This window comes from Manacus vitellinus, unplaced genomic scaffold (genome assembly GCF_001715985.3).
Source record: "Manacus vitellinus isolate BGI_N305 unplaced genomic scaffold, ASM171598v3 scaffold_3_pilon, whole genome shotgun sequence".
Classification (NCBI taxonomy): domain Eukaryota; kingdom Metazoa; phylum Chordata; class Aves; order Passeriformes; family Pipridae; genus Manacus; species Manacus vitellinus.
This window is the reverse complement of record NW_021940535.1, coordinates 3,213,045-3,238,894: the sequence shown is the minus strand read 5'-3', so window position 1 is coordinate 3,238,894 and position 25,850 is coordinate 3,213,045. Positions and strand designations below refer to the sequence as shown.

The 25,850-nt window shown below is 40.5% G+C and overlaps 1 protein-coding gene across 9 annotated transcripts in view; it reads right to left on the bottom strand.

The window, feature by feature from the left end:
• HECW1 (HECT, C2 and WW domain containing E3 ubiquitin protein ligase 1) overlaps positions 1–25,850 on the bottom strand; it is a 249,104-nt gene that overhangs the window by 124,795 nt on the left and 98,459 nt on the right. For all 9 annotated transcript variants that reach the window (XM_029961855.1, XM_029961850.1, XM_029961853.1 and 6 more), the window contains exon 4: positions 6,404–6,498. In XM_029961855.1, the coding sequence (XP_029817715.1) occupies positions 6,404–6,498 (95 nt within the window). The remainder of the gene's footprint in view (positions 1–6,403; positions 6,499–25,850) is intronic.

Below are 25,850 nucleotides of genomic sequence, written 5' to 3'. Positions count from 1 at the left end.
TCTGATCAGCTTACTGTGAGCTATGACACCTTCTTAACTCTGGATACCATAATTTTCTTTTGTACACAATGACCAAATTGCTCCTTGAATGCTTAAGGAAAACAAATGACATACATAACTTTCTGTTAAAATGGTGAAGCAACTCCTCAGTCAGTGTAAAAGTTTCTTTAAATTCAAAGGCTCATGTGCTCATGTTATACCACTTCATGATGTTAGCCTACACCAGTGGCAACATGAGCACATAAGGCAGGCACGTAGTGGACAGCACTGCTGCTATTGTGAAAGAAATCCCACAGCAGGAGAAAACAAAAAATGGGCAGATATTTCCAAAAGATGAGAAGCCTACACAGGTCACTTTCCATCCACAGTTTATGGATCAGCTACTATCATCATTCATCTCAAATGTGTAATCAGTGGAATCCACTCTCTTTCAGCAATTGTTTTTTAGGATACATATTTTGTGAGGTGCCCTTTAACTCTGTATCCTGGCAGAGAGCACTTCATATTTGACTGCTGGAATCTACGCTTCCTTCCAGGTGAGTGAGTATTTTCCAGTCATTTCCCCTGCTCAGTTTGGCTTGATTTTTTTCATTCCTAAATTACATAATCTCCTTTGCAGGTAATAGGGGAAGACATATACAGGGATGGATAGAATATAGGTGGTACTAAACAATGCTGTTCCTTGCCTTGTATTTGAAGGGAGCTGCAGCTGAGGGAGCCCTGGCTACCTCTCATCTCAAGATAAGGAAAGGGGATTCTCTAGCTCACTCATGACAAATACTCAGTCACCTAAACATACCCATATCTTCCAGAGAAGTGCTGCTTCCCTCCCTGGAAATGCTGAGCCTTCCAAGGAACACCACTTACACTTGTTAAAGATGTACCTGGTTTGCATTCTTTGCTGTGATTAATTGCAGCAGCCTGATGTTGTGTTTCCATAAACTCTTTTTTTTAACCTCAGTTGCTGAACAGTGCAGAAGCCTGCTCCCTCTTCTGCTCCCTCTTTATTCGCTATTCCTTGAAGTACAATTATTCCTATGCTCTCGAAATCAGACTGTTACAATGTATTCTGTAGCAATGTCCCAGAAACAAGGACAGTTTTAAAACTCACCTATCACAGAATCAGTCATGAAGTGAAAAAAGAAGACACAGATCAGATTTTTTAAATCCAGCCTTCAAGATAGAATTAGAGATGCATACTCTCAAAAAATCCCATCTTGCAGCACATACATTGAAATGAGGCAGAATGCTTCACTATCAATGCTTCACTCCTTGGCAGCCCACGCTCTGACGTGACAGCACATAATGCAAATATTTATAGCAGGAAGTCCTCAGGAATGATCAGTCACCACCAAATGGCAGCAGCTTATCAAGCACTAATTCCTGACATGGGAAACCCAGCTGAGGCAGCACTTCCACAAAAACACAACACAGAGAAGGTCTCTTTCAATAATTAGCTCCAATTTACATAGCTTTCCCCATGATGCTAAGTGTATTTGATGAGTGCCACCATGATGTATGAGACAGGAACTATAGCATGAAAGCTCCAGAGGTTCAATCAGCTGAGGTTCCTTGCATCAAATACACAGTGCGTGAATGCTCCCAATTTAGTGAAGACATTTGTCCTGAGGCTAAAGCATTGATTCTCCACTTACTGTCTTTTAATTGTGATGTATCCAATTTATCTTTTTAGGCTATAAACTCTTAGGGGAAAAGGTTCTTCTTCACTCTGCATGCTGTTCTCATGCCAGCTTTTTTTTACTGCACGTAAACCACATTCAGGTTAAATCATTTTCATATTAGCTGGATAACACTTTTGTATTGCTAGAATTAATTGCTGTAACATGTATTTTTTCCTACAACAATGTCTGATGTAGGGATGAATCAGTGGTGACAACATTATAAATAAATGAAGAGTAACAAATAGAGGAACATTCCAGATGTTGTAAAAATGTCCTTTTCTACTCAGAAAACTGTTTGTTCATCCATGCCATGGTAATGTTTATGCTTTAGTAGTATAAACTCCTGCGCACAAGCACTGCTTTCTACTAGTCCAGAAAAAAGGAAGCCATCCAGGATGTTTGTTTTTATTGTTTTTCCCCTCCAGAATTGCAGGTGCTCTGTTTTACTGCCATTACCCCCAGGCCTATCTGCTGCCCCAAATTCACATTTACACTCCTGCCATGTATGAATTGGCCAAAGTGCACAGCCCTTCGTTCCCAGATATTCAAGCTTGATGATTCACAGGCGATAAAATGTGACAGGACTTTTCACCAACAAATGAACTGCAGGGCATCCTAATCAGTAGGCAAGGCAGCTCTAATAACTGGGTTACAGCGTAAGGAAATAAACTCAAATGGAGCAGAACATTCATAAGACAAGAAACGCTACATGCTACTCAGCCTAAAGCACCACTGGTGCTATACAAAGACATCCAACTAACACAGTAACTTTTTTTTCCCCTTTGGAAGCAGGATTCCTTTCAACTGCCAGTTAAAGACGGTCTCAGCAGCGCGTGAACAAGAATGGCAACCGCTTACAGCCCCCAGCATGACTACTTCAGGCTTCTTTTCCCTTTCCAATTGCAGCAAACTGCAGTCCGACAGACAATGGAGTGTTTTGTTGTTGTGGTGGTTTTAATTTGCAGAGTTAGGATACTGCTGGTTTTCAGCGTTTTCAGGTCTGGTTGACAGGCAGGACAGGACACACACCAAGCCGCCCACATGCCAGCTGCTGTCCCTGCCGCAGGAGGTGCCACACGCTCAGAGGCTCACACAGAACCCACTTGGGTGGCTCTGGCATCAGCTGCAGATGAATTTGTGCTAACAGTGAAAAACACTGTCCCCAGAAGGGCATCTGTCCCCAAATGTTGCTTCTCAAAGGACACCTGCTCTGGATCTTTTTCCTAAGCTGTGCCAAACGAAAAGGTTTGCTTGTGTCAAATACACAAAGCCTCGCTCCCTCTGTTCCCCTGCGGACAGCCTAAGCTCAAAGTGAATTTGTGATGCTGTCACTACAATGGCAAAACTCTCTTTGGTTCAAGGCAATCATCTTTTCAAAAAACTTGAGCCTCTACATCCACAGCAGGATCCCTAATGAGATTTTTCTCCCAGCAAAATTATTTTTTCTAACACACTTGGGTCCCTCAGTCACTGCTAAAACTCCTACTGACTGCAATACAGGGTAAATTTCTAAGCACAGACCACAGGATCCCTTCTTCCAGCAGACAGGATGTGCAGAAACCTGTCCCAGGATCTGAAGACAGTTTCCTCTGAGCAGCAGAGCCCCTCTCTCCATCCAGCCCACAGCAGTTGGGAGACCATGGCTTTTGCTGGTACTGTAAATGACATGCCTGGTAGACTGAGGCATTGCTCTGAATCACTGGAGCAATGAAAACAGCTGAGGAATTTGATGCATCCTATTCCATCAAGAAGGGCCCTGTGTGCCAAGTCTCACTAGGATAAGAAGTGTCAGGGACCTCAGACAAGCTATGGGTATGGCACTAGACTATTACGGCCCTTAACTGATCATACAGAAGAATGGGGGAAAATAAAACAAAGTACTTCTTCCCTACTCAGTTGTGCTCAGATTATGATGCAAGACATAGGAAAAAAAAAAGAGATGGGGCTGAAGAGAGATGGGAAGGGACCCAGCAAGATGGATAAGAAAAGCTATAGATAGAAAAACTCTCTGACTGAAGATGGATGAGCATAGCAAAATACAAACTAGAGTATCTGCTGGTTCTTTTGGGCAACAGTTTTCTGATCAATGCTCCAAGTCAGTATCTAGAAAAAATATGCTTTAAAATGGATATAGAAGTTCATTTTGGGATTTCTTGAACACTCTCTCCTTCCACCAAAACCACAAGTCCATTACTGAAATTAGTGAAATCACAGCCAAAAGGTGAGTACAGTTCTAAAGGTAATGTCTGCACTTTGCACAGTGTAACCCGAGCCTCAGCAGCAAGAAGCAAGAAAAGGTTAGGCCTGGGCATATCCTTTGTTATCCCCTTCCCCATCTGTGCAGTAAGAGTAACACCACTTGCCAATGGTACAGGGTGCTGTTAAACATTCAAATACTTTAGTAAGGGTTGGGCATGTACTGCAGAGAGCCAGATGGAGAAAGCCATCTGATGGTGTCAGCTGGGACTGGAGTTTGGAGGATCACACTTAGCTGAAAGCCTTCACACAGGCAGGAATCAGCCCAATATTTTTCTCTAAACTCTAAAGGAGTTTTCAAATCTATAACACTTTCCCCCACCTCTTTGCACTCATACAGAAGGGTCCATCCAGGTTCATATTGCATAACCTTTGTTGCCATTCCTTTCTTTTGTTGTCTTCATGTTTGCCTTACAATGCACAAAATAAGTCATGCAGCAAAACAACAGAGAAAAAGATGCTGCACCTACAACACTGTTGGCCTCTCTGGTCTGCAAAAAACCACACCAGCTATTTTGCAATCCAGAAAGGCAGAGAAAATTAGAAGATGATAGAAAAAGAATGCTATTTCCAAGGACACTGGTTTGGCCCTCAAACAGAAAACTGTTATCTGATACCACTTTTAATTGTATTTTATTTTTCAGTCATACACAGTATACTCAACTAAAGGTCATAATAGGTGGTTCTCATCTGATTTCTATGGAAGACCATGAGTACTGTATGAAGAGGATTTTTTTTTAAACACGAGTCTTGCTCAGCTGCAAGGGAATGGTTGCTTTATTTCCCTAGACATACGTATGTAAAGGCCTCAACTGAAGAACTTGGAGAGATTACATACTTGCATATGACAAAGGCACAGGTCCTCAGACATTCCTCTACTAACTCCATACATACTGCTGATACTTAATAACAAAAGAGTAACCCTTCCATACTAGACTTGAAAAATTTGCTTAAGTCGTTCCCACTCAGGTCTAAGAAATGGATGTGAATAAAGCAAAAAAAATTATTCTAATCTCTAACCTACTGGTATTTATTGCGTTGGTTGGCTGGCTTACCTTTCAGAGAAGACTGGGACTACATCAGTGGCATAGACTGTCTTCCCAAATTAATAACTACTGGGAAATTAACAGCAAGTCCTGAGTCAACAATACATGACTCAATACAGGCTAAAAAGAACTTTTTCAGCATCCCACACGATGAAGATATCCAAGGTCAGATCATAATATTCCTCTGAAGACAGCTGAAGGAAACTCTCCAGGCTCTAAAACTGATGAATGGCTTCACTGTGAGCACATCAGACAGGCACAAGACATGAGTGCCTTTTATTCCTAAAGGACGTGCCAGCAGCCCCTACCCAGCATCCAGTTTGCAGCTACTGTGTGCATCCAAAGAAGGCAAAGAGAAACCACCAAAGTCTTTTCATGGCTCAGTGGTGAAGAAACTAATCCTTCCTAGCCCTGGTGGAACCAGATGCTGCCAATACACAGCATGGGAGACTTTTCAGTTCTAGAAGTATTAAGATTAAAAAAATCCTAAAACAAAAAACCACACCAAAATAGAAGTTAAAAATTTAAGCTTCAGTGATGTCCACTGAAATCTAAATACACCCATAGGCAAGATAGTTCTTTCCTGAAACCATCTTCCAGACTAAACAATATCTGAGGTCATCCTTTTCTTATGCTGGTTGGACTACAACTCCTCAGCTCATGCAGGTCTCTGCCAAGCCTGGCAGGCAGTGAAATGCTGTCAGCAAGGCCAGACAAGCTTTGGAGGTCATCAAGTCTCTCTGCAGGCTTCTAAAAAATGTTTCACTCTCAGGTGATGAAATTTTCCAACACCAGGCAAGATATACAGCTTTTTAGATCCATTTGAGCCACAGAGCTTTGCTAAGCTTTAGCAAATCAAAATTTCTCTCAAAGAAGCCTCAATCTGTCAAAAATGATGTCCAGTGTTTTGATAGATCGGGTCCTGGGTGCCCGCTTCTTACCACTGATGGGAGTGTGTCACAGTGGCTGCTCCTGGAACTCAGGGACACTGCTGTGAGAATGCTCGTGGCTTGATTTTGAAAAAAGCACCTTAAAACAGGAAAATTTTTCTGGACACTTACCATATTTACCACCTAAGGATCCCAAATCCTCTAGAAGTATCATGTATCATGCAAACCTCACAACAAGCAGTAGAGAGAAGGTAACTTTACAGAAGAGGATGCAGCTAGGATGTGGGACTTGCCTCAGATCAGAGAGGTTATCTGCAACATACTTAGATCTGAATCTGCATTCTCCTGGTGTAGAAACCCACATCTTCATTGAAAGACTACACATTTCTCTGTACCACAGTACACTGCAGAGCAAATCTTACGTTCAGTTTTGATAAAAAAGTATACAAAGCAGGCAGGGAAAGCAAGGCAGAGCACAGTGAAAAACAGGGAACATACATGAAAAAAATAAAATGTCAGCATAACTTACAGGAGCTGCATTGTTTTTCACTGTGACACTCGGAGTTGTGGCTCGTAGGGCCCCGCTCACACCATGGTAGTACTTGAAGCAGATCTTTGTTTCAGCTAAAAAAAAACAAGAAATGGATTATTTAAGATTAGAAGAATTGCCAGGGAGAAGCTGTGTGATCAGTTGCAGCTCACAGGCATAAGACTGGTAAGCAGTTAAGATTTGGAATGGTTCATTCTGTCTGTCTGGCACGACAGGATATCTCCTGCCTCTGATCTTCCCCTTTGCCAGAGTGAAATTTAGAGTTTGGTTCCTGTGATTTAAAATAGTTCAAACCCAAACCTCTTCTGAGCAGCAGTTATGACAGACAGACCTTAGAGCACCTGAGTAGATTCTTTTAGCTACATCAGGAAGAAAAAAAGTAGGAACAGATAAACCCTCGTTGTTAGACACACTAAACACTAATGTGCTAAGAAATTGGGAAACTTTTTTAGGACAATGAGATTGCATAGTTGCTCGCTGACAGGTTTCACTGTGCCAATACATTCTGGCCTTGGTCAGGGCAAGGACATAGATCTCCACAGATTAACTGCTCTGTCAGCTACAACATTAAAGCATTTTTCAGAAACAGCAGAGGATCACCAGACCCTGACTCAGTGTATTTCCACTGACTTCCAGATGTTTAGATTAGGTGAGGAACACAGGAAAGATCATGATTTTGGGCATTGACATTCAAATAAATAATACTAAGTGAGGGAAACTCATTCCAATAACTGTATCAAGGCATATAAGTGAAAATAGCTTCTTGCTAATCAGCCCCTCACAACCCCCTTTCTTGTGTGCTACAAGAACGAAAGACAGTTTCATCCAGCTTTTCTGTTGGACTGTAACTACAAACAGATGTGAATTGCTAGTATTTGCCATGATCCTGCTCCCCTTCTTCCCTGGAACCGGTGACCTCCTGGTGCACATCCTGGCCTGCCTGCTGGCAGCAATTATCCACTGTTATATATGTAACAGGTATGTTCCTCGGATCTGAAAAACACCTGTTTAAATAAAAGCAGCATTCACATTTTCTAATTTTAACCAGAAAATGCCATGGAAATTTTCGTCTGTTCCATAAAATACTTGAAGGTGCTCTTCCTAATCAAGTTTTTCCTTAACACCTCCTTTGCAGCTGCTGCTGAAGCCCAAGGAAAACACCAGCCTTTGCCTGCAGAGCCACAACAACATTCACTGCAACTACAGTGCCTATGTAGGAAAATAATAAAGAAATGCCAGCTATGTATTTTAATATAAAAATTGTATTGCAGTTTTAACACCAGTAACAATGTAAGCTAAATCACTGCAGCTGTGACAAAAGATTATGCAATATTAAGAGCTGAGACTTTGGCCACAGATTATGGTGCTGTTTGCTAGATCCAAGAAACAGCCACGCAGTGCTCCAAGTGGAAGCAAAACTTGGAGATGTGAAAAGTGGTGGAAGCTCTCAAAAATGCAGGCCTGAGTCACTTACCCTGATGCCCACACACACACACAGGGATACAAGACGAAAAAGAAATCCTGATTTTTTTGAAAGACAAAATAATTTTAGAAGTGCAAAGCCTTCCCGACTTTCACATGTGACTTGGGAGATGAAAAGCAAAGAGCTTAAGTTCCCAAGTAACTGGAGCACCGCTGGCTTTCAGGTGGGTTCTTAGTGCTGCTCCCTGAGGAGCCCTGCAGGAACGCACACCCAATTGGTGTCAAGCACAGTGCCAGAGTAGTTCATCTGCTGACGTATTTTTCATCCCCACAGCTTGCTCCTCAGACGACCAGGTGCACATTTCTGCTCACATGGTGAAAATACATACATCTCCCACTATATGCACAGACGTGTGCATGTGTTTCATTTACCTCACAGCATTCCATAAGAACTGGAGCAGGCTGCAGAGTCCTTCAGCACCTCCATGAGGGGCTGTGGGGCCCATCCTGGGGTTTAATTCACAACTAGGCCCCAATTCTGCAAATTCAAGAGACTTGCTTGAGGTGTCAGTGCAGCTGAGCAAGCAACCCTATTGTTGCACCTGGGAGCAGCAGTTGTTTCCTTTTAGCAGCAAAAAAAGCTAGATGAGCCCGTGGGACTGAAAAACTGCAAGTCCAGATTGAATTTTCACATTGTAATTTTCTCTACAGGACTTTTAACAGCTCAGCAGCTAACTCATTTACTTGCTGAGAGGACAGCAAAAGCTGAGGGTATCACAATAGCTAAAACATGCAGTTCTCACCAATTATTCAAATCTTAATTTTCCTCTCCCTTGGAGATTTTTAGCTACAGTTTGCATGGAACATTGAGAGCTAAAAGAAAAGGACGCTTTCTTTTTTTTTTTATTAACTTGTGTAGCTAATAAAATATAACTTCAGGTACTAGCCTGCATGACAATGTTAAGACCCCACAGCAAGAAATTTTGTCTTAGGTTGACAAGTAGGAAATCAGTTACCACATACACTGGGAAACTACGGTTTAAAAGAATCCATTTAATTAAACTAAAAGTATTAGACAGAGAGAACACAAGGAGAAAATAATATATCCATATGTAGTTAATCTGGATATTAGTACTACTTTCAAGGACAAAGGATTACTAAGATGACTGAATACATATTTGGAAAGAACCCTGTGGGTATTGAAGGTTCCTCTCAGTTTTACACGACTACTATTTCTAATTAAATTTGCAACCAAACTGCCTTCATACAGGTGCCAACTGGCAAGAAAGCAACTCAGAATGAGGCAAGTGTCACACTGAATCCAAAACAGTGGTAGAGGTGGAGCCATTCATCAGGTAGTAGTTGAGGTGGTGATTAATGAACATCAAAGGTTTCATTCAGAAAACAGATCTGAGAGCAAAAAGTCTTATGGAGGCCTTCGCAGGTTGAGAAGTTGCACTAGAGGCATCAGAGGAAGAACATTTTCTGGGTTCCTCCCTCTCCTTTTTGCTCATATCATTTTCAGACTGAAAATATTAGGAAAATGTCCATTTTCAATGGAGAAACAAAACTTTAACAAATATAAATCTTGCAAAATTATATACAGTTTCTTTATGTGCAAAAAAGACCTAGTTGGGCATTTTTTGGCCAGGAGCCATTCTTTCCAAATAACATTGTCAGTGCAATGTTTTTCACTGCCACAGAGTCCTAACATTTTAATCTATCTGAAGATTCTCTTGCATTCTTGAATCACCTCTGAGACATTTTCAAAACAGATGCAGACATTTGCTGGCTTGGTACCACTGCCTCTGCAGATGAACAGAAAACACTGGAAGTATAAGCGAGGCAGTGATATAAATTAACCTGAACATTATCCAGCTGGCATTTGTAAATAATATGTCTTTACAAAGATGTTTGCATTGTAGTCTTGTATATTAGCTTGTCCTGGAATAAAGGAGACCATTTAACTCTGTCCTGATGCCCTTGCTACATGGCAGAGTGCACAGGTCAGGAGCAGGTGTTGTCCATTTAATCCCCAGTTATAAAGAAATGTGTGCCATTGTTATTTTCATCTCTAGTTACGAGTAGCAGCTCACTGGATCCCATAATGAAGTTATGATGTTAAGGTCGGGAAGTAATGAGGTTAAATTCTTCTTTCAATTAGCAAAAGTGGTAGTGAGACTGGTAAATCTTCCAAGAGATGAGATGTCTAAAGATGCTCAGAAATACTCATGCCCACTGGCAACTACCACTCTACTCAGCAATTTTCATGGATCAAGAACAGAACAGCATTGTAATCCCTTTACACCAGGCTTGGTATCTTGACTTGTGCTGCTTTTGGTTGGAGTAGAGTTAATTTTCTTCACAGTGGCTACTATGGAGCTGTGTTTTCAATTTGTGCTGAACAAAGTGATGACAATACAGAGATGTTATTGTTATTCCTGAGCAGTGCTTACACAGAGCCAAGGCCTTTTCTGCTTTTCATACTGCCACGCTGGTGAGAAGATTGGCGGTGCGTAGAAAACTGTGAGGAAACACATCTGCCACAAGTGAATCCAACTAACCAAAGGGATATTCCACACCATATGACATCATGCTCAGTATATAAAGTAGGGGTGAGAAGGACAAAAGGGTGTGACATTTGGAGTGATGACATTTGTCTTCCCAAGTAGCCATTGCATGTGATGGGGTCATGCTCTCCTGGAAATGGTTGAACACCTGCCTGCTCATGGGAAGTGGTGAATGATTTATCGTTTTGCTTTGCTTGTGTGCATAGCTTTTGCTTTCCCTATTACACTGTTTATCTCAACCCATGAATTTTCCAGCTTTTACCCTGCTGATTCTCTCCCCAGTCCAACTGGTGGGGGAGTGAGCGAGCAGCTGCGTGGGGATTGGTTGCTGGCTGGAGTTAAACTATGACACCATTTTACCACGGCTGTGTTACAGCCTTCCGCCGTATCTGTATAAATAAAAGTCCCCAGCTGCATGCTCAGATCCACCACCATAACTGTCACAGGTGCAGAAAATACAACTGCCCCAAAGGAAGGGCCCCAAGGTAGGGCAAGTCAGGATAATCAGAATCAAGAAACATGGTGTGTGCGTGGGGTGATTCTGCTTCACTCCTTGCACCATGGCCCACAAGCACCTCTGTGGGCCACATAGGAGGGAGGCTCATGGAGAGGAGCCAGGATGTAGTTCATCCCTGCACACCACAGAGACCACTCCTCATTCAGAGGAAAGCACTGAGAAGTTTAACTTTTACCAGAGAAACTCTGCCATGAAGCTTCATCCCTCTCATAAGAAAAAAAAAATCATTTCACAAAAATTATTTCTCTATCAGAGTCCTGAGTTATCTCAGTTACAAAATCAGTTTTGCAATTAACTGGAAAATTAATTTACCAACCGAACATTATTCTTCTTGGCAATAGTTTATCCTGCCTCTGCAATCACCCACTGAAAATACCCTACTAAACAGAAGTGAGAGGAGATAAAATCTAGTAAGGTCTGATGATGAATTGCATCTGGAGGTATCAAAAGTTTAAAGTCTCCAAGAGATGTCCTAGTACTCATCATCCAGCCACTCTCCTGTCAGTTACTACTCCTGCTGGTTTATTTGATAACCTTTCCCTCTAAAATAATTCCATTCCTACTCATCTTCCTCATTCCTTCAGAGTTGTCAAAACTGCCCTAAATGTCTTCCCAAAAGTTCACTTACTCTTGTAATCTTATGTTCCTTGCTTTCTAAGGCCAATCTGATGTCAGAGGCTTAGCTGACATCCATAAAGGTGGATTTATTCTTTTAAATATAAAAAAAGCACTCTGCCAGGATTACAGTTTCCCTTGTTAAGCTAAAAAAAAAAACAAACCCAGAACATACTAATGAGTATTTCAAGGAAAGCTAAGTTATATTCTTTGGGTGAGGCAGGAAGCATCACTGGTGTTTGACAGGAGCCTGTGATATACCTGGGGCACTTCCACAAGCTTGTTGTGATTTACTCCCATGATACTTTTTGTTTCAATTAAATAGCTGAGGTGACTAGGCATTAGCTAAGCATTTCTCAGCGCTGATAAAACCTCTCAGGGAAGTAAGGCCAGTGTTAAAAACTGAGTCATTTGTGATCAATTCAATCTATTACTAAAAGAGCTGTTGTTGCTCTTTTGGGCAAACACTGTGCATAAAAAATGAGAGGTGTCAAAACCAGTAATGAAAAGGTAGCTGTCTCTGGTAAGTAGGTGGGAACCAAGTGAACCAAATCAGACAGCAAAGCAATTAAGTTACGAGTCATAAAGCTTTCCCTAGAGAGGAGCCAGAAGTGGAATAAACAAACATATGATGCTGTAGGACTGTCTTGAACTAAAGTAGCCACGGTAATCTCTGGAAGAGGAGATACAACGTGTCAAAGTGAAGACAATGAGTCAATGAAGGGGAGAACTGTTTGAATACAATGCAGAAACTGGGAGAGGCATATGGAAAAAAAACAGGACAAGGAATAACAATGGAAAGCTAAAACAGAGGGAGATTAAAGGCAGTTTATATGAGGTGTTACAGTACTGGAACTGAGTAAGCAGTGTCCTGGAGGGGAGGAGAGGACTGAGATTATAACAGAATCACTGCACAGAGAGAGTGAGACAGGGGAGAGGGCAGAGAGGCTAAGACTGTCTGAGCAAGACTAAATGAGAAGAAAGCAGGGAAAAGGAAATAAGACAAGGAAAGGCAGACAGGGAAAGAGTAAGAAAGTAAATCTGAAGAAGAAAGAAAAAAAGTGCCCCCTCAGTGAGACATGGGGTTTCACAGGTAGCTGCTGATACAGCTCATACATTATGCTCCATGCTTCCTAGAGGTCTTACTGAGGGGGCACTTTTTTTTCCTTTCTTCTTCAGGTTTGACTTTGTTACTCTTTCCCTCACAGTATTTGTTTAGCATCACAACCACCTACGGTTTTCCATAAGTGCCTCAGTTTTTAGACAATTAACAGTTTAAAAACCAAACAAGGCCTAAACAGATGTGCTTCTTTAATTCCTGTTGCAGAATTTCTTCCAAATTTCTGATGACTTTTTCCTTGCCCTGTTCTAAAAAGCGCACAAACACATAACACTTCTTTGGAGAAATTGTGAGATTTGAGATTTTAAAGTCTCGCCTTTCAGATAGTTATAATACTTCCTGACAAGAAACAAAAAAGTACCCAGAGTAAGATTTAAGGCTGACCAGTACATATCAATAATTTCAGGCACAAACATTTGCATGGAAACCGCAATAGCTCAAAAATAAGTAGTAGAATACTCAGAAAATTTCTAATCAAGGTTCAACTTAACCAAAAAAGTGCAAACTTGCCAAGATACAGAAATGCACAGTTAGAACCTTAATTCAAAGAACCTTAACTCTGCACCAATAACGCATTTTGGTATTTGTAGCTGTAACTGATGTGTGAACAACAGATCAGATGATCCTAGTATTTTTTTTAATCTTGAGAAGATGTTGCTTCCCAAGGGTTGCACATTGAGGGCTGGAGTTACCTCCTTTATAACAGGAGAGATTATTATTATCATTTATTGTACCATTGATTTTTTGTTCTGTTGTTATTTGTGATCTGCGGATACTCTCCACTATTGATTTTCACTTTTACTTCCTTTGTTTGATAATTTGATTCAGCAGCTATCTGCCTCCAACCACAACAAGAGTAGTACAGTAAATTAGTACACTAATAAATAATGTGTAGTAACAAATCTTCATATTCAGTGGTCCAGTCTCTCCTCTGTCCTAATTTCATTTGTTTGAGCCCTCAGTGTTGCAGGCTCCATACTCCATTGATTTTTGATTCTAGCTTTGTATAATCCACATCTATTACTCTGCTGTTCATACGAAGTGACAACCATCTGCTCACCCATGACTGCACCATGAAATTTTTCAGGTGTAGGCTCCTGACCATAAGGCAGGCAAAATCACACCATTTTTGCCTTATGAAAATAGAGGTATCTAGGAGTTTCTACAGCAGGACAGGTACAACAAAGTGGCTCTGTAAACTGCTATTCAGGAACAACATATAGATCTAATTTCAATAGGCTGTTGCTTATGTGCTACCCTCATAAAAACTGTCCTATTGGCAAGACTCATTACTAAAGAATTGGTAGCAGCTGGAATGGATGTGTGCTTATACATTCAGGCACTTTTATATATTTCTCTTTACAGGCAGCACATCTAGCATTGCTGATCACTAAGGTTGATGAAATTTTTCATTATAAACCTTGCTTTCAGATGCTTATACATTTTCAAAGATGTATATTTGGAATAACATTTTGCATGTTGAATGTCTGCGTCATATCTACAGAGATGCCCAGCAAGAAAATTTTATCCAGAAATCTGTAGGTGAGGTTAAGGGAAAAACCATTGGGTTTTTACACATGAAAGATTTCTGAAGACCTTTCCTTTTACCCCCCAACTCAATATACTATACTAAGCATATATCTCCAGGTGTTCCTGTAGAAGTACATTAAAATTCATCTAACTTATAAGCCTCTCCAAAAAATTCAGTTTGATATGCTCATTTGTGAGATCTTTGGTTTTACCATCTAAATGCCCAGGAAATCCTAGCTATGCTGAGCACATTCCAGACTGGCAATAGGATAGGCTTTTTCTGCAATACAGATCCAAGCTCTTCCTGGCTGTCCCATGTCTGGAGGCAGGAGGACTGTATCCCTGGGCATCTCCCCACTGTGCCAAGTGGCATGGAAGATGAGAATATGAACCCACTGCCAATTTGCCCCCATTGAAGGAAGAGATGGAGGCAGCAGGGGGGATTAGGAGCATTGGGTGGGGAAAGAGTAGTCAGAACAAAATCAGGTAAGATGGTGAAGAAAAAACCCCTGTGATTTGTGGTGGTCATAGGCTTGAGTAGAGAAGGATTTGGGGAGAACAGCTAGCAGAGCACTGTTTCAGTCTGGCTACAACAAATGAACACTGCCACCTGCCTTCCCAGTACGAACGCTATGCATGTATGGGGGCTCTTGTGTTCAGGCTCCCAATTAGGCAACCGCAGGGAGATGGCAATGGGATTTAAGGTAGTCTGGCTGCTAAAATTTTCACCAGACAGACAGGGGTTGGAACACATTAAAATCTGAAGCCATCCAGGGGCCTTTGTGATAGTACAGTTTATCGGGGACACGGAACTGAACCATCAAAGTGCCCAGCAAGTCTGGCATTTAGATTGACAAGTAGGGTCAAGGCAGGTGGAATGAGGCAGAGTAGATCAAGTCAAAGCTTCCATAGATACTCATCACAGGAAAGGTCAGTGGAAGGATGTCAGTATCCAGACAGCAGTTAAAGACACTAAATGTCTTTAATAAAAAGGTGTTCTAGCCCTTTTGTAGCTAGGACCAGAACCTGCAGTTTGTGCTGGCATATGTCCTCCAACTATTACCCCACTTCCTAAATTTTATTGTATAACATGAGTAACGGACTTGAAATTTGGGTTGCTCAGACAGCTCACGTCCTTGACAATAATAACTTCCTCCTAAAATTATCTTCAGATGAGGGGTAGGTGGGAGTCTGGGGATAGGGAAGGACAAGGACTCAACCTTACCATTGCTGGCACTGAGTCATCTCTCCTCCCATTTAACCCAACAGAACTATTTCTTCCATATTCATAAAGACAGCAGGATTCAGCCCAGGCAAGAATTTTATCTGTTCATTTACAGTCAACCCCAACTATGATATCTATCTGCTCTGCCTTTATGGACTGTAAAGAAATGACTGATAGGCACCAATCTGGATGAATAAAAGTTGGGAATGGGTGGGATTGTAACAACTTACCTGTTTTTCATCACGACAAGGAAGAGCTGTTTGAGAGAGACATTTTAGTCATTGCAAACAGCAAATTACAAGGGCTGCACTAAGATTGAGACTTTAATGAAATTCCAGAGCCTACGGGTGGTCTAATGTTTTTATGTAAATCAGCTTAACGATGAGTTTTTCACCATGAGCATTAGCAAGCAAGCAATTTATTTGAGAAAAACTTGCAATCATCAAAGCATTTGTAACTGTGTGATAGTTGTGTCCATAATAACTGAAAAACATGCCTAAAGTTTGCTCTCTGATCCTTAGCACTTGTGTACAGTGCATGAAAATCAACATTGCAGGCAAAACCAAACACATGGTTCATCTATTTATGAGGGAGATGACCTAAAATTACTTCTGAAATGCAATGATTACAATAGACTAAGTTTTTAAATAACTATTTTGTTTTAAAATGGCTCATCATCTTGGTTAAAATGGACTCAACATTTCTTTATCAAAACTGAATAGTAGAGAAAAAATCCCTACGCCTCCACTGCACTGGAAACGAGCCCTTTCTGCCTCACATGCAGAAAGCCATCTGTTTCACTGTATTAGTGGCCCCTTAGCTACAGTAGAGTCACTGGCATATTCAGGAAAATAATTTGAACTGGAGATATAGTGTCTAACCTTATTCTCAATTACACCAATATATATTAAACCACTACATAGACAGACAGAAAATAAATATACAGAAACACTGACACCCCTGAGCTTTATTCTGAATATCAGCACAGGCATTGTGAAGGCAACTCAGAGATGACAGAGAAAGGTATAAACTCAAAACTATACAATAACACACAGATCCTCAGAAGAAAGGGACAGGTAGAGCTGGGGATCCCTGTCCTCTCTTCACTGTGCTATATAGCCACTGGGTTGTCCCAGATGAATCAAGCTTTTATCAATTGTCCCTATCACAACATATCCTTTAGGCTTCCAGGTATTATGTCTGCCTCAAGTTAACTGTCTCTTAGAGCAGATGTCTTTGAACCATCAGCTCTTTGCTTTTATCAGGGTAATAGTAGTTTAAAGTCTTAATTAAATACATATGACTGGATTATGCCTTCAGGCACAGCTTTGAGCAAGAGATAATGCATGAACTTCAGAAGCCAAGTGCCTCAAACACAGCCCTCTCCATCACATGTTTTTATTCTCCTTGATCTCAAAACATGGGTGGACCTTTGGATTTATAGAAACAGAAAAATCAGCTTTATGATCAATATTTAGTATTTAGGAAGGCATAAGCCATAACTTTACCTGGTGCCTCCTTTGTGAAGGGAGAGGAAAGCATGAAAAGGGACACCTTTCAACTCCAAACCTGGTCAATTAGGGAGGAAATGAGGGAGGATTCATGTTTCCATTTACATTAGTAGCAGTTTAATTCAAGACACCTGCTTCAGCACTCGCTGAGCTGGTCTTTAATCACGTGTCTGACAAGCACAACCAAATTTCACATTAGAAACAGAACATTCCCTTGAGTCAGTATTTCACTTTTTCCCCAAGAAAGTGATCTTTGAAAACATTAGTGTGGAAACAAACCATCGTGGTGCTCACCATTTCCCCAGCTCCTCTTACATGTTATATCCTTTCTCTTGTTAGTCTGCCAACTCTGCCAGTCAGAAGCCCTATCTATTCAAATTTTCTAACATCTAACATCTTCTCAGTCACTATAAGAATGCTTAACAATTGCTTTAGAGCAAAATTCAGCTGCCAGAACATGCAATATTAAAACTCAGTGTTCACTCTGATTGGGAGCTATTTTAGTCAGTCAAGCATGTGCCACGCAGTACACAAATGGAGTCTAGCAACTGAGTCCTTGAGCAACAAGATGTCAGTGTTACCCAGAAAAAAATCCTTTGCACTTGTAAAAGAGAAGCCAAGAGCTTAGCACTATTATTCACAATACCATAAAAGGGCTGCTTTTCTATTTTAATACCCTTGTTGTACTTCAGTATGCACACACTCCCTGTCTCTACTCATATTTAAATATATTTTTAGCCTAGTATTTCCATGACAACAAAGCAAAAAATGGTTAATTTAATAAGATGGTGGAGTGAACATTCAAAATGCTTGTAGAAGCAGCTTCCTAGTGCTCCAATGGTTTCAGTTACCCACTACACTAAGCACGTTATTGTTTGTTGCTGCTACTTCTAATCATCAAATTAAAAAAATAATTTTGAGTGATTAAGAGAATTATGCATCATGCAAAATCAGAAAACAAAGACTGTTCATTGCTGTCATAGTACAAACACCCTAATACAAGTAAAAGAAGTTGGCAAAATGTTAATTTTGATTGAAGTAAGAGCTCACAGAGAAGAACAAGAAGAGATGTGGTCATACTCTCTTAGACAAGGGGTAGTAGTTTATATGTACCAAGAATGATGTGATGGCAAGTATGACAATTCATATTCTTTGCTTTCTGGACTCTACCTCAGAGTGGAGCTATTTGCAGACAATTTTGGAAGAGAATAATTTTCAAAATCTGGGAAGACCAAAATGAAGGCCAGAATTTGAGGCTGTGGCATTAAAGGCAAGGAAAATATACAAGGGAGTAACCCAAGGAAAGGCACACACCTCTTCCTTCATCTGAAGATTATTTGGTCTAATTTGCATGTTACCTAACAGGTCTACACAGTATGAGGAGAAAACAAGGACAGTTGCACCTGTGTTTTGGCTCTGTAACTCTACTAAAGGCAAAAGACAGTCACAGCACAGTAATAGTGCAGTGGAGCTTGAGATCTTTGGCACATCAGTTCCTGGCTTCACATTATCATCCTGAAAATATTTTATTCTTTACCACATTATTTTTTCCCTTCTTTATAGAAAGGAAATGATCAGCAGAGAACAATATGTAATTCTAGCATTAAATACCTGTTACACTATTAAATACAAGGGTGAGATGAACAGTCTTACACTGTAATTACCCAACAATCAAAATTTAGTTGTTCTAAAAAACAGTGTTCTTTGAGGTTTTTTCTTAGTACACCAAAGACTTACCTGGGTAGGTCTTGTAAGCATTAATTAAACAGAAGAAAAGAGACTTGTGTGTCTTCACAACACAGAGCAGTTCTCCTGTTTACACAGCTGAAACATCTATAATTAATTGAGTTCACCCACTCAGAACCATGAGCCTTGAATAAAAGCTGCATGCCAGCTATGCTGCTGAGCTGTTTTTTTTCCTCCCCTCTCCTTTTTAGCCTTACAAATGCTTTGCTTTACAAGGCCTATCTTTCTTCCATTTGGTGAGAGATCACCAAAGTGAAAGTGTGCTTACGTCCTTTGGTTCTCCCAGAGCCTTGTGAACCATGACCCTAGTTGGCGAAACCGGTCAGTTTGACGCCTTTGCTAGCAAAGTATACAGACTGTGCCCAAAAGCAAGCTGTGTATAAGGCATATGCTTGGTCCTTTTCAGGAAAGCAGTTCACAGGCAGTTCTGTCCACAGAGATGATGTCAAGTTGTGTCCAGGCTCTAGACAGCTCAGGATCTGAATCAACTGAGAAAGGTTCACACTAGAATGAAAATTAAGGCTGGACCTTGTCAGAGGTAGGTCTGAACCCTGTCTGATGCTTTCTAAAGATCAGTGAGAGAAGGAAAAACCTTCTCAGTAGAAAAATTAGTCTTAGCAGAAACAATTAATTTGACTTCTGCTTTTAACTGTAGTTGGATCCACAACTGTATGTGTTGTCGGAACACAGCACTGAGCCTCTCTGGTCTCTTATACAAAGAGGAGATAGACCCATCAAACACTGGCTCTTCTAAAGCTTACCCACAAAGTCATCTTCTGTGAGAAGCATACTATGAGACTTTTGTGATTCACTGTACAACTTCAACAGTAGAAGCAGAAAGCAAGTAACTTGGTTGCATTTGATTAAGCCACTATACAGTGAATGATTTGTTATATTTTGTCTTGAGATTGCTCACATGTGGCTGCTCATCTATTCAGAAAACTCCTTTTCACAAGGGTATTTTGACCAGGTGCCACTGCTAAGGTGTCTACTGTTAATTTCCCTAGGAATTCATAAGCCAAAGCACAAGTTACAAAGAAGGAAAAGATCAAAAGGCTGCAAGGAAAGAGGTATTATACTTGTTATTACTTCTCAATTTAAAGCTCCCTCTGCAATCTCCTATTTCAACAACTTTTTTTTTCCTTTTCTAAAATACCAACTTCTGTTCACCCTTTATTTGCAATCTAATAATTAGGGAAGAAAATTGCTGTAATCACAAAATGAAATGTGACTTTTTATAACCCAACAATTCCAAAAGTATCTCGCCTAATATGAGTAAAAAGAAGGGGCTACAAATAGGTTATATTAAGTTGAAGGGCAAGATAAAATATCCTGACTGTAATAGAGACCAATGAATGTAACGCTGAGCGCATTGGATGAGTGTATTTGTTTTCAAGTGCAATAAAAATATGGAACTGTGGGGAAAAAATTACTATGAAACAGCTGTTGCATTTGTGCACGTTAAAAAAAATTGCTATCTTGTGACATTAGTGAAATAACAAGGAATGGAATTACCAAATTTAAACAAGCAAGGGGACAAAGAATCCTAGGCAGCCTAGACAAGATACTGCAGTGTGTAGAAGGTTTATTCTCTAGCAAAATACATCAAGAAGTACATTGGGAGATTGCAAAAAATGGTCTTCAAATTGCTGTTTGTTCCTATTGATTATAAAATTGTATACAGACACCAGTACGTCCACCACCAGAAGGTGTCTGGCACAAGCTCTCTGACTTTGCATTTCACTGCTGGTGAAGGTGTCCCAACAGTGCCAGCTGCAGATGTTCACTTCATCTGTGGGGGCTGACATTTGCAAGCCTTCAGAGCCGCCATCCTGACACCAGTAACTCCCAGCTTGCTCAAGCCCATCCAAGCTGAAATTGCTGCAGTCACACACACACGTGACAGACAGGAAACACTAAATGCAGCAACATTGAAAAAGGAAAATGATCTGTCTTTTCCTTGCAATCCTTAGGACAGATGTCAGCTTCCTGTGCCTGAGGTAGACCTGAAGATTTCAAGTGCCCTGCAGAACCTGGGTCACCACTTTGCCATCTCTGGCAGAAACAAGCTGAACATTCACATGAAATGCTTTGACACCAGGAAACCTGGGTTCTATTCGAACCTCTGCCGCTGACTTAACTGTAGTAGTCTCACTCTTTCACAACTTAATTTCCTCCTCTGTAAGATGATAAAAATTATACTTCTTCTGGCAACCCAGCCCAAGGAGAGAAGAATAGGAATTATTGCTAGTGCTTCCATAAGCCAGTTTTCATAACAAGGTGGCTGTTCTTCAGTGACAGGAGAACAGTATTCTCTCCTGCAAAGCAAAGCTCATGACCACATTCTGTAGGGGCCCTAACAAGTGTATGGCACCTGAGAAAATAGCAGCTCAGTAACAGGTAAATTCCCAGCAGGTATATGGTGCAGGTGGACACTGCCTCTCTAGAGGTAAGGCACTACATGCACACTTTTCTACTGACCTGAAGGGATTGGATTGAGCGGGTCATCACAGGATTTAGCCCTACTTATTACTTAAGCTGCAATCAGTCAGGTCACTCTAAAATTGAAAGCTACATTCCCAATTTCTTCTAAAGTATTTGTTTGTTTGAATCTACCTTGTACTTGTTTTCCTTTAAATCACATACAGGTTTGTACTTTAAAACCTCCTGGGTTGTAACCCTGTCACTCCTTGTATTACAAATTCCACTGAGAGAGCAAGGCACTCAGACAATTCAGACTGTATCCATCACCCTGCTCAGTAATCACAAAGGATGAAGGAAGAAGTGGAAAGTGAGACTGAAAGTTACTGGTTTAACTGGCTGGCTGTAGGTGCCTATAGCCAATATACAGAGGGGAAAAAGCTGCTAGGAAAGGAGAGCACAGTAACAAGTGCACTGCTACACAAGCTTGGTCTACTCTATTTTTTACTGCAGATGTATAAACCAAACAGCTCCTTTACATCTTCTGATGGTGTTTCACCAACATCAGGAGAACTGGAGCTGTAACTGTCTCTTGAAACCAATCTCATTTGTTGAGATGTTCAAAACCACATCTAGGCCACATCCCATCCACGATTTTAAAACATTGTCTGTTTTAAAATACAAATCCCAATTCCAAGAAGGTCATAGAAAAGTATTTGCAGGTAACATGTTTTAGTTCACTCATCAGATCAAAACAGAATCTATAAAAAGCATACTGTAAATTCAAGTATTCTTCTTGCTATCACCAGAAAACATGTATTTTTTGGCAGTATTGAGAGCAGAAAAAGAAAGGGTATTAAACAGAGCCAAGAATGAGGTTTTGAGACTCCAGGAGAGAAACAAGCTGTCTTCCTAGTTTCAGTTTTTCAATTTTAAGAGGAGAGATAATGATTCCAGGATAATGATTCCAGGATGGTTTTGCAATAGATTGGTTTGTAGGTTTTTTTCCTCTGACACTTCTGGAAATTTCTAGTCTGAAAACCAAACACTTGAACTCTCACCTGCTGTGAACCCATATCACCTCTTACAAACTAATGGATCCATTCTAGTTCACGCATACAAAATACCCAGCCTCTTGTTTTTCAAATAGAGGTCCTTTACTAGCACACATATATTCCAAATCTGAAGTCTCAAATAGGCCAGCATAAAATGTGCACTTTTATCATGTCAATTTGGTTTGTCAAAGAAAGCATATGCGCCCCTACATTGTCCTCCTGTATAGTGCTGTTGTGAACATCCAGCTGCTTAGTGCCACACAAAGACTCCAAAAGAGGTAAATGTATTTCCAGTATTGTTATTTTATAGTTTTGATGGCTCATTTTTCCACCTCCTTGCTGGCTTGGAGAATATGCCTACCATAAAGTGACTTTCCTGACCTAAGGGAGGGCTGGCAGATTACTTTGAGTCAGCTGCCAGCATGCAGGAATCTTTATGTCAGCCTTGACAAGCTGTGGTTTCTAAAATTAAAGTGTTTTGAAGGACTAAGTAAATTTTAGTCCACTGCATGACAAAACCTGCTTAAAATTTCATGTTTGATTTATCCTTTTAAATATTTCCCCAACATCTAGACTGTATGCCTCTTCCACACCAGTCGTCAAAAGCCTGACTCATCTTCTTAAAGCCAACAGAAAAACTCCCACTCAGTGGGATCTCGGTAGACAGAGACCACACCTACCTCTTCTCATTTTCCTTCAAAAAGAAACAGTCTTCTCAGCTGTATTCTGTTCCTTGCACATCCACGTCATTCAGTCCTGCTGCCCTTTTCCAAAATATTTCTAAAACTCCTACAATCTTTCTGTTTGAAAATAGCCAGGTAAAGAAAACAAAGATCTGCTCAATGCACTACCAACCGGATTTATATTCCACAGCACATTACAGGCATAGGACAGCTAAATAATTTATGTCACAGAAGTATTACTTAGCATTTCACTGCATCTTGAGTGCAACAAATCTATAAAATTTAGAAAAAGAAATAGATCTGCTAAAGCAAAATCAGATTCTATTTTCCAAAATGAACAAAACACAGATAGGCTAGTAAAGAGGCAGAAACTTTTATCTTTCTATGTATTACATATATTTAAAAGGCTTTCACTGAGTAATTTTCAACAGAAGGAAGCACAATATGAGATTTTAAATCCATTGTAGAAGCTCAGCACACTTCATAGAGAAGCTGTAATTACAGAGGTGCTCGCTAGCAGTGTTCTTGTTAAGGATGTGTGAGGGGGTTCACTATTAACCCAGTTTTCATGGTTTCACAGCTCAGTTTGAAGACACCCATGCACTGGCCTTAAACCACCACAAAAAGAATTCCATCCCAGCAGCAATTTATTTAGTTACTTTTTCTTCTTGAAAAAATGCAGAGAGAAAAAGGAAATTATATCAATTTTTCATGCTTTTATACACATTTATATCAGAGAAAGAGTTAATAATTTTAAAACAGCAAATTCTGACACTTCTTGATGAAATCCTTGTCCTGTTTAAAATTACATCTAGTTCTCTCGACTGCAGCAGGGACAGAATTTCAGTCTCTGGATTCTAGATCCTGCTGTCCGCAGAGCTGCTCTGCAAGAGCAAGTACCTTCTGTTTGACTCCTTCCTAAGCTTGTTCTAGTCTCAACATAATGTAAATTAGCTCAAACTCCTCTGAAAGACATCGGTGTAAATTATTACACTTGTGCATTGTTACACGTCTCCCTGTTCTGAGCATTGCTAAGTGTTTCTGATACAACTAGGGATGGGATTTTCTGAAAGAGATGTTCTAGAAAACAACTGGAAGCCCCTTCTTGGATGGTTGCTCACAGCTGCTGAAAGATACATGTCACATAAATCGTCACTGGCTAAATCCTGTGCCTGCCCCAGACACAACTACCACCTGACAGTGTTGTATAACATGCACAGCACAGGCCACTAGAGATGTAAGAGCTTTGCTCTGCTACTGGCTGAGTGCAAGGGGGACTTAACAAACAGTACTGACACTTTTGTCAATATTTTTGAAAAAGGACCATCTCCTGCAACATGGTTGAAAGCTGGCATGGGTTTCCAAGATAAGGAAACTTAAACTAAGATTTTAGTTTGAATTCACTCTGCCTATGGACTCTGAGCCTTTATGAGGGAGGAATCATGGGAAAGTTGGTTGATCTGCTTGATTGCCACTTACTCTTTGGTCAGGGAAATCAAGATACTTGCAGATGAGATTTCTCCTGGCTAAGTTTCATTTTCTTTCCCTCAAAAGTTAGAAATTCAAATGGAAAAGTAGCATGAAAATTCCCTCTGCACCAGAATGTGATAAAGAAAAAATGCAAGTCAGAGGCTTTCTGTTGACGTCCCACAGCTGTGCCCCACGTCTTAAGTTTCCAGGTAACGTGAGCCTATTCAGCCCCAAATGCTTGCTTACATTAGCTATAGCCTACTAAGACACCAAGGCCTTTCGGAACAGCACATGAAGATGAACTAAACTACCAGGATTGGAGCAAGTAATCCAGTAATTATAACTGATCACAAATCAGCCACTCCAAAAACGGCATGGTGGTGAGAGGTGACTTCTGGCAGAGAGTCAATACAGACAACTAACTGAGTTTAGTTGTCTGTTAGGCACCACAGATGACTCTGCTGTGGCTGTCCCTGAACTGAGCCCCTATAATCCAGCTTACCCCTTTATGCCTTTTCTTTTACATTTTCACCTTCATACAAAGCAGGTACATGAAAGGTTCTCTGAAATCAAAGGAGGAGTCAGGGAAAAGAAGAAGATAAAGGATAAGGCCAAAGTATACTGGTACCAAAATCTATTACTTATTTTTGTGACATAACATGCAGCTCACAAAGGGAAAAGAAAATGGTGACTCTATTAGCTATGTAGATTGAAGATTCCTCACAGACATCTCATAAAGCTTACCATAATATCCTGCAAACAGGAAAAGATTTGAAAGCCTGAATCCAGAAGCGCGCTAATTACAGAACATCACTTATATGTAAATCAAGAAATCCTAGGGAAGGAAAGAGGTTCATCTCTCCCCATGACCATAAGATGCCACAGTGACAAACAAAACTAAAAAGAGCGTTATTAGTGTTTTGTAAGTGAGCAGGCCTGGCTCATTCCGCCTCAGGCAAACACCCTTATAATTGGAACAAGAAAAATGCACATCTCAGAGGTCTCTAGGCTGACATAGACTGTAGGGGTTCGAAAGTCAGAAATAAACATTAGCTAATACACCTCAGAAACCAAGGAGAATTCCTTGTTGTAAAGCAAAATCTTAATAACGCACTTGTATTCTGTTGTAAAGAAATATTTTCTTTCATTCTTAAATCTTGTCTAACAATTAAGCAGGCAGTGAATCTAATTCACTGTAGGCATTTCACTTTTTGGTGTAAATCTGCTGTTCAAAGTATTGCCTGACAATCCAGGGAGGTTAATCGTGTCAGTTTTTGTGGCTTCCCAGGTATCTTTGAAGTAACCTGGGGTTTCCAGGTTATAAAGCAATTTTACCCTCAGGAAATAGTGCTCAGCAGCTTGGGTAAACAGCAAATTAGTAGGAAGACAAACCAAGACTGAAATCTCTACAAGCCCCTGACAGAGCTTAATGTGTTGCAAGCATAGGCTTATTTTAACAGCAGAATTCACATACCTGTAACACCTGTGCTAGACAATGGCAGTGCTAAGAAACTTTTCTGTGTGTAGATTGACTTTTGAAG